Source organism: Drosophila takahashii, chromosome 2L, assembly GCF_030179915.1.
Source record: "Drosophila takahashii strain IR98-3 E-12201 chromosome 2L, DtakHiC1v2, whole genome shotgun sequence".
NCBI lineage: Eukaryota > Metazoa > Arthropoda > Insecta > Diptera > Drosophilidae > Drosophila > Drosophila takahashii.
The window spans coordinates 24264386-24275551 of NC_091678.1; the positions used below are offsets into that span (position 1 = coordinate 24264386).

The window sequence follows — 11166 nt, forward strand, 5'->3', positions numbered from 1 at the left end:
TTTAAAATTAATATGTAATTACATTGACTTAATTAGCTGAGACGTTCAATAATTTCGCCTGGCATTTAGTAAAGGAAATCGTGAAAAACGAGAATAACTAAAATAAATGAAAGCATGAAGCCAAAAAAAAAAGAAACTGAAATAACCTTGTCTTTTTATTGTCTAACATTTTTCTGAAATTAAATCAGAAAATATTAAAGTTTCAATTTAATTTGGAAACAAATCATTAATGAAAACAAAAAGTGTGGTAAGTTCATTTATCTCTTCTACTTGAATTGAATAATAATCCCCATATCGATGCATTTCTTGGTCTATTGGCAAACTCAATCAAATCCACACCTCTGGGGTCCGAATTAAAAATGAAATATTGCTCCCAAGGAAACCCCAAAGAGATTCTCCGTAAATCGAAAATGTAAGCCGTGGAAAAGTCCGGCTCGGCAATCTGCATAAAACACGTAACGAGTTGCAGGTCTGGCCCCCTTTGGATTTTTCTCCCACGCCCCTTTGTTGGCCACGGACCGCGGACAAAAAGGCGGCACGCAAATGGCCACAAAATGTCCGACTGGCATGCAATGGCCATCAGTTTTGTGGGGCCAATGGACATGGGCCAAGGGGAGCAGGAGAAATGGGGTTCTGGGAGGGAAGGCCTTCTGCTTCCACCAGGCAAACTTTCGACTTAATTGGCCAATTGTTTGCCAAGGCGCTGAGCAAGAAAAAGTGTTGCATATTTGATGCCGCTTTACACATTTCTTTTCCTTTCACTTCCCCCTTTTTTCCCGCCCAACGATCCGAAGCGAAAGAGGTGGCAAGTTTTAAAAGCCCTCGTTTTGGCAGCTAATAATTTATCGAAGCGATTTCAGCGACCGTCTAATTGCCACTCAAGCGGGGGTGTTGGCCAACGGTTATCGGGAACAAATATGAAAATATGGCGTATAATGCACGGATGGCATGGAATCACGCTCATAATTGAGCCGCAACGATGAAAATGTCCGGCACAAATTGCCGACCACTTAAATCGGGAAACCCGAAACGTTCAAGGATGGGTATCGGGTACTAGAGCCGGAGGGGGAAATGACCACCCACACACTCACGTGTGTCACTATGGTCATTATCTAGTTTAAGCAGTTGGCAAAAGGAGGAAGTATCGTTAGACATTGTCATTATATAACATTACTGCATTTTCTTGCACGGAATAGATTTAAAATTTAGAGATTTTTGTGGAACTGAAGTGAAAAGAGTATTTAAAATTTCTGGGTGAGTAAGTGAAAACAATGCTGATGATCCTTGGTTTGCAAAAATAACGAATGCCAACACAACATCAACAGGAGAACCTCTCTTTGTATCGTAGTATGCCCTGAAATTCTGAATTCATTCATTTCAATTCTATTTGAAATGAATTTAATGACTTTCAAACTTACTTCGAAGTGAATGAATGAATGAATGATTTTAATGAAGTTTAAGAGTTTTTCAGAATTCAGAAGAAAGAGTCGAAAAATTATGAAAAAACAATGTTAACTGCATGGTCGTTTCTCGTCAAATGGGAATGCCGTTTGAATTACTTCGGAATTCATTCACATTCAATTCTGCTAAACTCAAAATTCAAATAAAACATAAAATTTTAAAATAATTCATTGTGCCTAAGGTAAACTGATTTTAGCTATAAACTTTACAATTAGCTTTTAAACAATAACTTAACTTAACAATAACATTGAAAGTTAAAGATATACATATATGGTTTTTTCTTTCTGACCTTTAACCTTTAACTTATAAGGAACACAATACCATTCGTATGTAATCAAAAAAGGTGTCGGCTTACAGCAAACATGATGTGGGTTCAGTGACCTAATTTCGGTACCGATTCCAATTTATGGCATTTACGATAGCTGGAATGTAAATTTTAAGTGTTTGCTTTAATTTTTTGTGCCGATTCGTTATTCTAGGCACACCAGCTATTCCACGACCGCCTCTCGCCCATCCCGCCGCTAATGCCAATCAATTGCCGTCCCATGTCCTGACAAGGGTTCCTCCAACAGTTGGCTATTTTTGCGCTATTGTGAAACGGAGACGCAGACTTTGGACTCAGAGACGGAGATGCCAGCCGCCTGTCAGAGAAAAGCAGAACTCAATACTGGTGCAGGATAATGCCCCATATACGGCCGTACGATACATAAATAATTTACATTTCGCATGGTCACGCACAAATCATGTGAGCCCCTCGTCCCAAGCAAATGGGAACAGTCAGACGGAGAAATTGGAATTTGGTTTGGGGCTTTTCGATTTTAGTGGGGCAGGAGCCGGGGGCGGCGGGGATGCCGCATGATGCGTATAAAAGTGACAGTTCAACATGGAAACCCACTCAAAATGTTAATTGATACGTATGCAAGGCGATTGCGGGCCGCGGGGCACACAGAAAGTTTTCAGTTTGCTTTCGGGCGAAAGCAGAAACTTTCAGCGGTATGATTTTCCAGGGGAGATTAATGCTCATCTGCCGATAAAAATCAATGTTAAAGTGAAACAAATTAATAAGAATTTAAATGGTTTTTAGTGAGTAAAATTACACTAGTAAAATTACGCATACAAGTTTGTTTCCGTCGAACTTCCGTTTAGCTCCAACCTCAGTTTGGTTCAAACTTTCCATATTCACGTTATTTGGGGTCCTGGTTACGAGAAAAATAGTTAAAGACACAACGGGATCGTGAAAAAAAACCGGCCCATCCGTTGGAAACAGTTGGGATTTCTGACAAATCAAATCCACATTCAGCATCCGTTAACTGCTGATTTGAAGAGCAGTTGCTCATCTTAACACAAACAATGGGGGATTTGAACTCGAAAAATCAGTCGTATAATTATTTTTCCTACACAGAAAGGATTTTTTAAAACATAGCAGCGCTTTATAATTTTATCATACCAACATTATTTTTAATATGCTTTTTGGATTAAAACTTTTTATTTCAGCCTCTTTTTGCACCTTAATCTTGTCATTTTATGGTATAATTTCTCTGTGTAATCTTATTGAAGAATAAGATGATTGTTAAAGATATTTCTGAGATTTAATTTTTTCGCGCCATTTGTTCAATTACGTATTTATTTAACGAACATAATTTGTGAGCTAGGTGGTATATTCTGATACCCGACACTCGGTCACATTGTTCATAGTAAAAGTATCGATATATCGATAATATTTGTGTGCAGCAGCTGCTCTCCTCTCAATTCGATTGCCACCACTAGTACCAGCTGTGCCGAAGAATATATTTTATTTACTTTTAATCGGGAATTAAACTATTCAGCATGGAGAGACTGAACGACGACTGCGTGTGCAATATACTGGAGTTCCTGCCACTGGTGGAGCAGATAAAGATGGCACGGCTGGCGCCGCGCTTCCAGGAGCTGCTCTGCCTGATTGTGTGGCGTAAGCCGCGCTACCGCAAGGTTTCCGTATCCGATTCCATGCTGGAGCCGCTTAGCAAGGAGGACTACGTCTACTTCTTCGAGCTGACCAGCCCCGCAATGGAGGAGCTGTACATATGGAACGTGCACAAGAAGGCCTTCGATTCGTACTTGGGTCGCCACCTGATGAGGCCCGAATTGGCCTTCTACATGCGCAGGGACTACAGCAATCTGCGCGAGCTCTGCATCGCGGATGAGAGCATGAACAACAGCATGATCAACACGATAGCCAAGAGCTGTCGCCAGCTGCGCAGCCTGAGCGTTTCCAGTGCCTACGTTACGGGGAAGCATATCGCCGGTCTGTCCAATCTGGAGACCCTGGTGGCGCCCGAATGTTCCTTGGAAATGTGCTACCTCGCCGAGCTGCTGGAACAGCTCCCCTTGAAGCACTTGGACCTCACCTCCAACCGACATCCAGTGGAGGCAACCATCCTGCAGACGGAGGGCAGCAAACGACTAGAGCGCCTTGGCCTTTCCGATGCCCAGGACTACGGCTTCCCACTCGCCGATATCCTGCCCAACTTGACAACGCTGGTCGTCAGCTACCACAAGGTTAGCCCCAAGGATCAGCTAGACATGCTGGAGAGCACGCGCCAGCGCGTAGAACGATCCGGGCAGAAGTTTCCCAAGCGCCTGCAGTCGATCTTGTGCAATGTGGTGGACGTGGAGGTGGCCCTCGAGCAGATCGCCGGCCTTGAGAAGCGCCATCCCAGGGACACCCCAAAGTTCAATGAGCTGCTAAAGATAATGTACTTCTTGTCGAATCCGCAGGACGGAGATAAGAAGTCACCGTGAGATTCATTTTCAGACCTGCCCCCATGTTTGCCCATGTAAATACATAAATAGGTACTAGACGTCACCCAAGTGACAAGTGGAACTGATATGTTTATCTGCTACCAGCTGCTCCCTAGGGTAATTATGTGTCTCTGCTGATAAGGTTTGTTTGTTCGGGTCTTTTATGTTTACCGATTAGATTCGGCGCGATGTTATGATCAGTTTCGGAAAATTAACAAAAATAATGTACAATACTCTTGCATAGGGTAGTATGATTTTGCACAGATGCAATATCAAGTATTTTTGAGATCAATATCCCTCTCTGTTGAAGAAAAAATCTTCTAATATTATCGCAATATCATGCCCAATGTTAAATTTCTTCTAAAAAACTTGTTCATTTATTGCAGTCACAAGAATATTTAAAACATTTTTAGATGCTTTCTTATCGTAGTGTTAATGAATCAGCTCCACAAATGATTTAGTTTAATATTTTTATACATTACGGCAGCATTCTGCAGAATTCAGCAAGACTTTTTAATTTTAAATGGTAAATATGTATATGTTTATTTATCAAAATAGGAAGCTTCTACATTTTTGAATGGTTGCAAAGAAGTTAAAAATGTTAAACCAATTTAATTTCCTTTAAATGTTAAGAAAAAATATGATCAATTCATCACAAGGGTATTCGAGGTTTCGGTTTGCCTGAATCTAGTCCCATACTTTTATTTTCCGCTGTGTTCGGTGTGCACTCTGCACTGATTAAATGTTTATTATGTTTTGCGTGTGTATATTTGTGCCAGTGCGGAATAAACTTTGTTATTTCATTCAAACGGATGAAGCTGTGATAAAAACGAACCAAATATTCCATTGACTTGTTAGACCCCCGGCTAATTGATACATATATGTACGTCAATTAGGACCCAATTGTGAGACCTCTACAAGCTCCCTTTTCTCGTTTGTCGGCACAATTTTCCCATGGATAGGAGGTATTTTGTTGATTAAATTTGTACCATTATATTTGTATTCAGTTCATGTACGTGTAATAAAATGGGGTTTGAAAAACTTTATTAAATGAAACGTGTAAAAATGATTGGTTAAAACGAAACCAACTGGCCAGGTTCCAAAACTAAATTCAATGTGGGTCAGATAACTTGTTAAAATGAACGATGAAACAAGAAAGCAAGCTAGCTTCGGCAAGCCGAAGCTTATATACCCTTACAGATCATTCCTATTAATTAACAAATCGCAAAAATGTTAAATTTTCTAATATTTCTCATTAATTTTCCGATCGTTCCTACGGCAGCTATATGATATAGTCGTCCGATTTTAATCAAATTAAAATTGAAATTCGGAAATATTTAAAAAGAGTCATATCCTAGAGTAGAAGATAATACAATAAAAACCAAAGAAGCTAGAATTTTACGTCTTAACGGAAACGTCTCCTTCACTGCGTTGCAAACTTCTGCAAGGGTATAATAAGTATTAGTAAGTGTCACACGAACAAAAAAACTAAGTGACGATATATGGACCCAGATACGAGAACAGCACCCCGGAAAAAATGCCCGTGATCAGCATGGCGGCTGCGTACATTCCGGCCGTTGTCTGGTACTTGGCGTGCACCGTCTGCGGGGCGTACATCATGCCCAGCGAGCTGAGGTACCCGGAACTGAAGGCCATTGCGATGCCCAGGCCCCAGTAGACCCAGTCGCTCTCGATGAACACGCTCAACGTGCGCACCTCGTCCGGCGGAGCGTAGTTGCACATGATGAACAGGGGAATGAACACCACGCGCATCACCACCGGCAGCCACAGGAACCTCGGACCCGGCCACTGCACCCAGGAAGTGGTGAGGCTGCCCAGCATGGCGAACACGTTGAAGGTGGCGAAGCAGGTGACCAGCGTGAAGTAACTCGGTCCGATTACGAAGTCCTCCGAGCGGTGCACGTTCGACTGAATCGCCGGGAACACCGACAGCGTCACGAAGAACGTGAGGAAGATGTTCAGCAGCTGCGGCGAGGCCTTCTTGAAGATCTGCCAGTAGGGCACGTTCAGCTGCTGCTTGGAGTCCGTCTTCTTTTCGCTGCTCCGGCTGATGGTCTCGTAGTGGCGGAAGAACTTGTTCAGCGGCAGGGCGAAGTAGGTGTCGAAGCAGAGCAGCAGCACCAGGATGGCCGTGACGAAGTAGTAGATGGCCGACGTTCGCGGGGACGAGAAGATCTCTCCGCAGATCAGGGCCATGGCGGTGGTGAAGCAGCCGCTGATGTTCGAGCCCAGGACGACGGCGCCGGTGTACTTGATGGGCAGCGAGGCCACAATGCCGTAGATGGTGTTCTGGTAGATGCCGTTGCACACGTTCAGCAGCACTATGCACACCATGGTGGTCCAGAAGAAGACGCCCGGCCACTGGGAGGAGTCCAGCATGGCCAGCACAATGGTCACCAGCAGGATGACCATCTCGAAGATGATGCTGTACACGATGCGGCTGGTCAGGTCGCCGCCGAAGTTGACGAAGATGTTCAGCCAGTTGAAGACCAGGTTGGGGATCTGCGAGGCGAAGCCCATGTTCTGCATGAAGTGGGTGCGGTACTTGACGTCCGTGGCCACCGTGTTGTTGGGCCCCAGCTTGAAGTCCTCGAAATAGGACTTGGCCGTGATGAACATGTTCCACGGCATCAGCGTGCCCACGCCGTGCAGCAGGAAGATGAAGAACACGATGAGGTACTTGTCGCTGGGCGCCGGCAGGCCCAGTTTGCCCAGCACCGACGTGGATCCCTTGCCATTGGATCCCTCGTGGGCCGGCAGCTTGGACTCCCACGAAGGATTTAGCGTCACCGGCGCCTGCTGCCTGCCAATAAAAGGCGACTTCTCCGATTTACCCTCCGCCATTTCTGCAGCGCTGCTACTGTTCTTAATTGGCTCGGATTTCTTTCTGGTTCTGGTTATGCGGGCGACAGCAGTTATTGGGGCGTATGCTTGAAAACCGAAAACTTGCGCGGTCAGTTATTCCGTTGGGGGGACGCCAAACCGGTAGGCGGGCGGGAAGGTTTGATTTTCAGCCCCAGTTATGGAACCTCTGCACTCCGGTTTCGGGATTAACTTCCTGGCGGGATTAACTTCCACGTGGAGCAGCCAACTGCAGTGCCCGGACAACTGACTGCGCGGACTGTGATTACAGAACAGATCGCATCGAATCAAAGGTTATAGTTATACACATAAGGCACGCGTTCTTGTACTCGTTATCGCACTTCGAGATTATCGCCGAGTCGTATCAGCTGTACTCGATCGGACGGCGTTGCCACATCGCTGGAAATTGTTATTTATGGCTGCAGCGGAGCGCGATTTCAGGGGGTGCTGACACCCATGGGCGCAGTCTCTTCATTTCGTAATCGCCAATGGGGACGGCCGTTAAATAAACTTTACTTAGTTGGCTGTCACTTTACAATTGGTTTTCAATATTTTTAATTTAATTTTTTTTCACATGTTTATACAAATCCTAAAAATAAATGTGTTATTTCGCTTTGAATATTAAATAGGCTTGAAAATATTACAACCCCCTCTGTAACATTCTAACTACGAGCATGTTTGCTTAAAGCAGTCATAGCAACTAAATAAAAAGTGAAAGAGCAATAACTTATCGCAATGTAAAGTAATTTATTTATTGTGGTTCCTTTTTATTATTATTTTTAGCTTGCAATAATCTGTTTGAAATTTTATGAAAAAGGCTTTCATTATGGGCATTTATTTTAATAACGAATACAAAAAAACACTCTTACTCTACAAGTAACGGATAAATTAATATTTAATTTCATAACTTTTGGACTTTAAAATAATTAAGATTTACACTTTAATTGCAACAAATATTTTAAGGGGTTTTGGACCACAAAAAAATCTTTGTTCGAATGATATTTTAAATTTGTGTACATGATTTAGTTAATTTCATTTTCATGCATCCGGTGAACAAAATAACATACATATTTCAAAACATACATATTTGGAGTTCAATCCTTGAACGAAGGAATTTAAAACAAAGTTGCTAAGTTTGTGTCAGCAAATCATGGTTATAGAAAAGAAATACTAGTTTAAAGGACCTGAAATACATATTGATTTGAGAGTGTAATCTAGATAACCTTTTTATTTTAGTGTAACTCATATAATTTTACATTGATCAGCCAAATTAATGGCTATAAAACTTATAGTAGAAATAGGAACAAATAACTTGAAAACATAACAGGATGGCGGGTAACAAATCTTATTACTTATAATAGAATACTAAAACAACGATACAAAAACGCATTACTGCTTCAGGAAACATGACGTCCTCTTGTCCAGAGATCGCCGGGGTGCCTTCGCTTTAGCCGTATTTAAAAAACAAAGCATTATCTTACCCTATGTAACTTTTTCAAACTTTTGCTCTACAGGTTGCAGACCTGCCAGATCAGTGAATTAATTCTCAAAACTAGATATTTCAAAAAATTATTCAAATAAAATCGCAGCATAATTTTCGATCTTATTTTTATAATAATTTTGATTTCGCAAATGTTACATTTTGCTGCACCTGCAACAGGTGGCAAGGTTACTAGACTTTGCACGCTTCTCAGCACTAATCAGTTCTTCCTCTTCTTACCTCGCCCCCTGTCATCGTCGGCTTTTCGTTTGTTTTAAGCAAAACACGTTGTTTATAGGAATTATAACATAGAATACCCATCATGGCCACCGAGGCGGCCACCCCCAGAATCCAACTGGGCGACTACATCGTAATCCAGCGCCAGAAGTACACGAAACTGCAGAAATTCGGCAGTCTGGACACCACAGCCACCTTGGGCAAGGAGACACTCGAGCTGAAGTCCCTTTTGGACCAGCCCTACGGGTCCACGTTCAAGATGTGCGTCAAGGAGACGAAGCCGGGCAAACGGGGAGCCCAGCGGCAGCACGCCCTGGAGCTGTGCAGCGAGACGGAGCTGCGGAGCACGCGGGAGGTGCTGGGAATCTCCAGCAGCGGGGCGGATAACCGGGACATCTGCGACGACGGCGAGGCACAGACCCTGAGGCCGGAGGACATCGCCCAGCTGCGCGAGGAGGGCAACGACTCCAGCAAGATCATCGAGAAGCTGGTGGAGAACTCAAAGACCTTCCACAACCGCACCGAATACTCGCAGGAGAAGTACCTGCGGAAGAAGGAGAAGAAGTACTTCGAGTTCGTCCAGATCCGCCAGCCGACGATCCGGCTGATGCTGGACATCTTCTACCGCCAGGACGCGGAGAAGGTCCTGGGCATTCGCGTGGACACCCTGTCGCAGATCATCTCCTACTCGGGCGTCTGCGGCTTCGGCAGCTACCTGCTCTACGAGAGTGGCACCAATGGCCTCCTCCCGGCGGCCATGCTCAACTCCATAGGAGCTGGCACCGAGGGCACCCTGGTGCACATGCATCCGGGCAACGTGCCCCAGAAGCAGGCTCTGCTCGCCCTGAAACTGCCCCTGGAGCAGCAACAGCGATGTGTGTCAGTTAATTTGTACTCTGTTTTGAGGGAGTTCTACCAAGGAGGGGAGACGAAGGCCACTGGTGTTCCGCTCGAGGAGCCCGCGGAAGTTGAGCCCCAGGAAGCACAGCCGGAAACGCCAACGGAGGAACAATCGGATGCCATCGAACCCATCACCAAGAAACCCAAGCTGGAGGAAGATAAAAGTGGTAGAGACGGTATGTATGATCATTACAATTAAGTTATTTCTTGATAAGGATGCTAATAATCCTATTTTCTAATTATAAATATTTAAACAATAATTAATTTGTTAATTAAAATACGATGAAAAAATACCATACGAAAGTAACTTCCAAATTAATATGTTTCATTAAGTATTAGAGCAGAAAAAAATAGCAAAAATGTTTCCGATAAGAAAGAAAATGCTTTTTAGAAATCTTGAATTTTGATAAATCTATTTTTGGAAAACATTAATTGAGGAGATCGAAATATATTGGGAAAAAACGCAAAAATAAAAGCACCAAGACCTCGAGCCAGCCAAAACCAATTGTTTGATTAATTGTTAAAGATTTTCACGAAAGAATTTTTAATAATCTTATAAACATTCTTACATGCATAAAAAGCACATAATCATACAGTCCTCCCTTTCTTTATAGGATCCAAAGGACCTCCCCGCTGGCACTTGGAGAACAAGCGGGCCACGGCTCTAATGCGCGCTGAATTCGACTGCCTTGTGCTGGCTGCCAAGGAGCACCCGTCCAATATTTTGCAGGCCCTTCTGCCCCTTGTCAAGCCATCGAGGCCCGTGGTGGTGTTCAGCACCTGCAAGGAGCTGCTGCAGGAGACGTACATGGAGCTGAAGACCTCCGGCAAGGTGACGGGCTTGCACCTGACCTCCAACTGGCTGCGCACCTACCAGATCCTGCCCAACCGCACCCATCCGGAGGTGAACATGAGCGGGAATAGTGGTTACCTACTGACGGGCTATACGCTAAGATAGTTGTTGTGCGACTGCCAAATACATGTAAGCCTTTGTTTTGATAATATCATGCTGTGTTTAATGTTTAATGCCCGGCGAAGATTATGTCCAGTGTGTCTGTACAGCGCTCTGTGTGGAATCGATCTATTTGTTGTAGACTGGCGGCACGTTCTTTAGCACGAAAAAGTGTCCGCACTCGCACCGCTTGGGTCCCTCCTCCTTCTCGAGCCACATCCACTTGGGCATGCGGTCGTCCAGGCACAAGCAGCCCACGAGGCGGGCATCGAACGCGGAGGGCACCTCTGTGGGATCGTTCTCCCTGCCCGAGCCGCGCCTAATGATCTTGGTGAACTGCCAGGGATCCTCGCAGCCCTGCTTGGCCAACTGCATCTCGCGCTTTTGAATGCCGGTGGCCAGTACTTCGTCCTCAATCAGCGCTGATGGGATTACGTTAATGGAATTTTGAAGGGCTCTGCTCGCAACTTAC

The 11166-nt window shown here is 44.3% G+C and overlaps 4 protein-coding genes across 4 annotated transcripts in view; 2 read left to right on the plus strand and 2 right to left on the minus strand.

The window, feature by feature from the left end:
* The first annotated feature begins 3196 nt into the window (after positions 1 to 3196).
* Positions 3197 to 5126, plus strand: LOC108067331 (uncharacterized). The gene has a single exon (XM_017156303.3). The coding sequence runs from the start codon at positions 3289 to 3291 to the stop codon at positions 4240 to 4242; it is 954 nt and encodes a 317-aa protein (XP_017011792.2). The 5' UTR covers positions 3197 to 3288; the 3' UTR covers positions 4243 to 5126.
* A 129-nt stretch (positions 5127 to 5255) lies between these two features.
* Positions 5256 to 7488, minus strand: Ent2 (Equilibrative nucleoside transporter 2). Its single transcript, XM_017156305.3, has one exon. The coding sequence runs from the start codon at positions 7105 to 7107 to the stop codon at positions 5731 to 5733; it is 1377 nt and encodes a 458-aa protein (XP_017011794.2). The 5' UTR covers positions 7108 to 7488; the 3' UTR covers positions 5256 to 5730.
* Positions 7489 to 8826: 1338 nt separating this feature from the next.
* Trmt6 (tRNA methyltransferase 6 non-catalytic subunit) lies at positions 8827 to 10744 on the plus strand. Its single transcript, XM_017156293.3, has 2 exons — positions 8827 to 9918; positions 10357 to 10744. The coding sequence occupies exons 1-2, from the start codon at positions 8928 to 8930 to the stop codon at positions 10698 to 10700; spliced, it is 1335 nt and encodes a 444-aa protein (XP_017011782.2). The 5' UTR covers positions 8827 to 8927; the 3' UTR covers positions 10701 to 10744.
* Positions 10732 to 11166, minus strand: part of COX5BL (Cytochrome c oxidase subunit 5B-like) — a 704-nt gene continuing 269 nt past the window's right edge. Inside the window, exon 2 of the mRNA XM_017156295.3 lies at positions 10732 to 11116. Coding sequence (XP_017011784.2) covers positions 10824 to 11116 — 293 coding nt within the window. The 3' untranslated portion in view covers positions 10732 to 10823. The remainder of the gene's footprint in view (positions 11117 to 11166) is intronic.

Bases quoted from the DNA above. Each gene is read 5' to 3' on its own strand.
- LOC108067331 (XM_017156303.3), top strand. From the start codon at position 3,289: ATGGAGAGACTGAACGACGACTGCGTGTGCAATATACTGGAGTTCCTG.
- Ent2 (XM_017156305.3), bottom strand. From the start codon at position 7,107: ATGGCGGAGGGTAAATCGGAGAAGTCGCCTTTTATTGGCAGGCAGCAG.
- Trmt6 (XM_017156293.3), top strand. From the start codon at position 8,928: ATGGCCACCGAGGCGGCCACCCCCAGAATCCAACTGGGCGACTACATC. The intron at 9,919-10,356 runs GTATGTATGATC...CTTTCTTTATAG, and splicing joins AGATAAAAGTGGTAGAGACG to GATCCAAAGGACCTCCCCGC.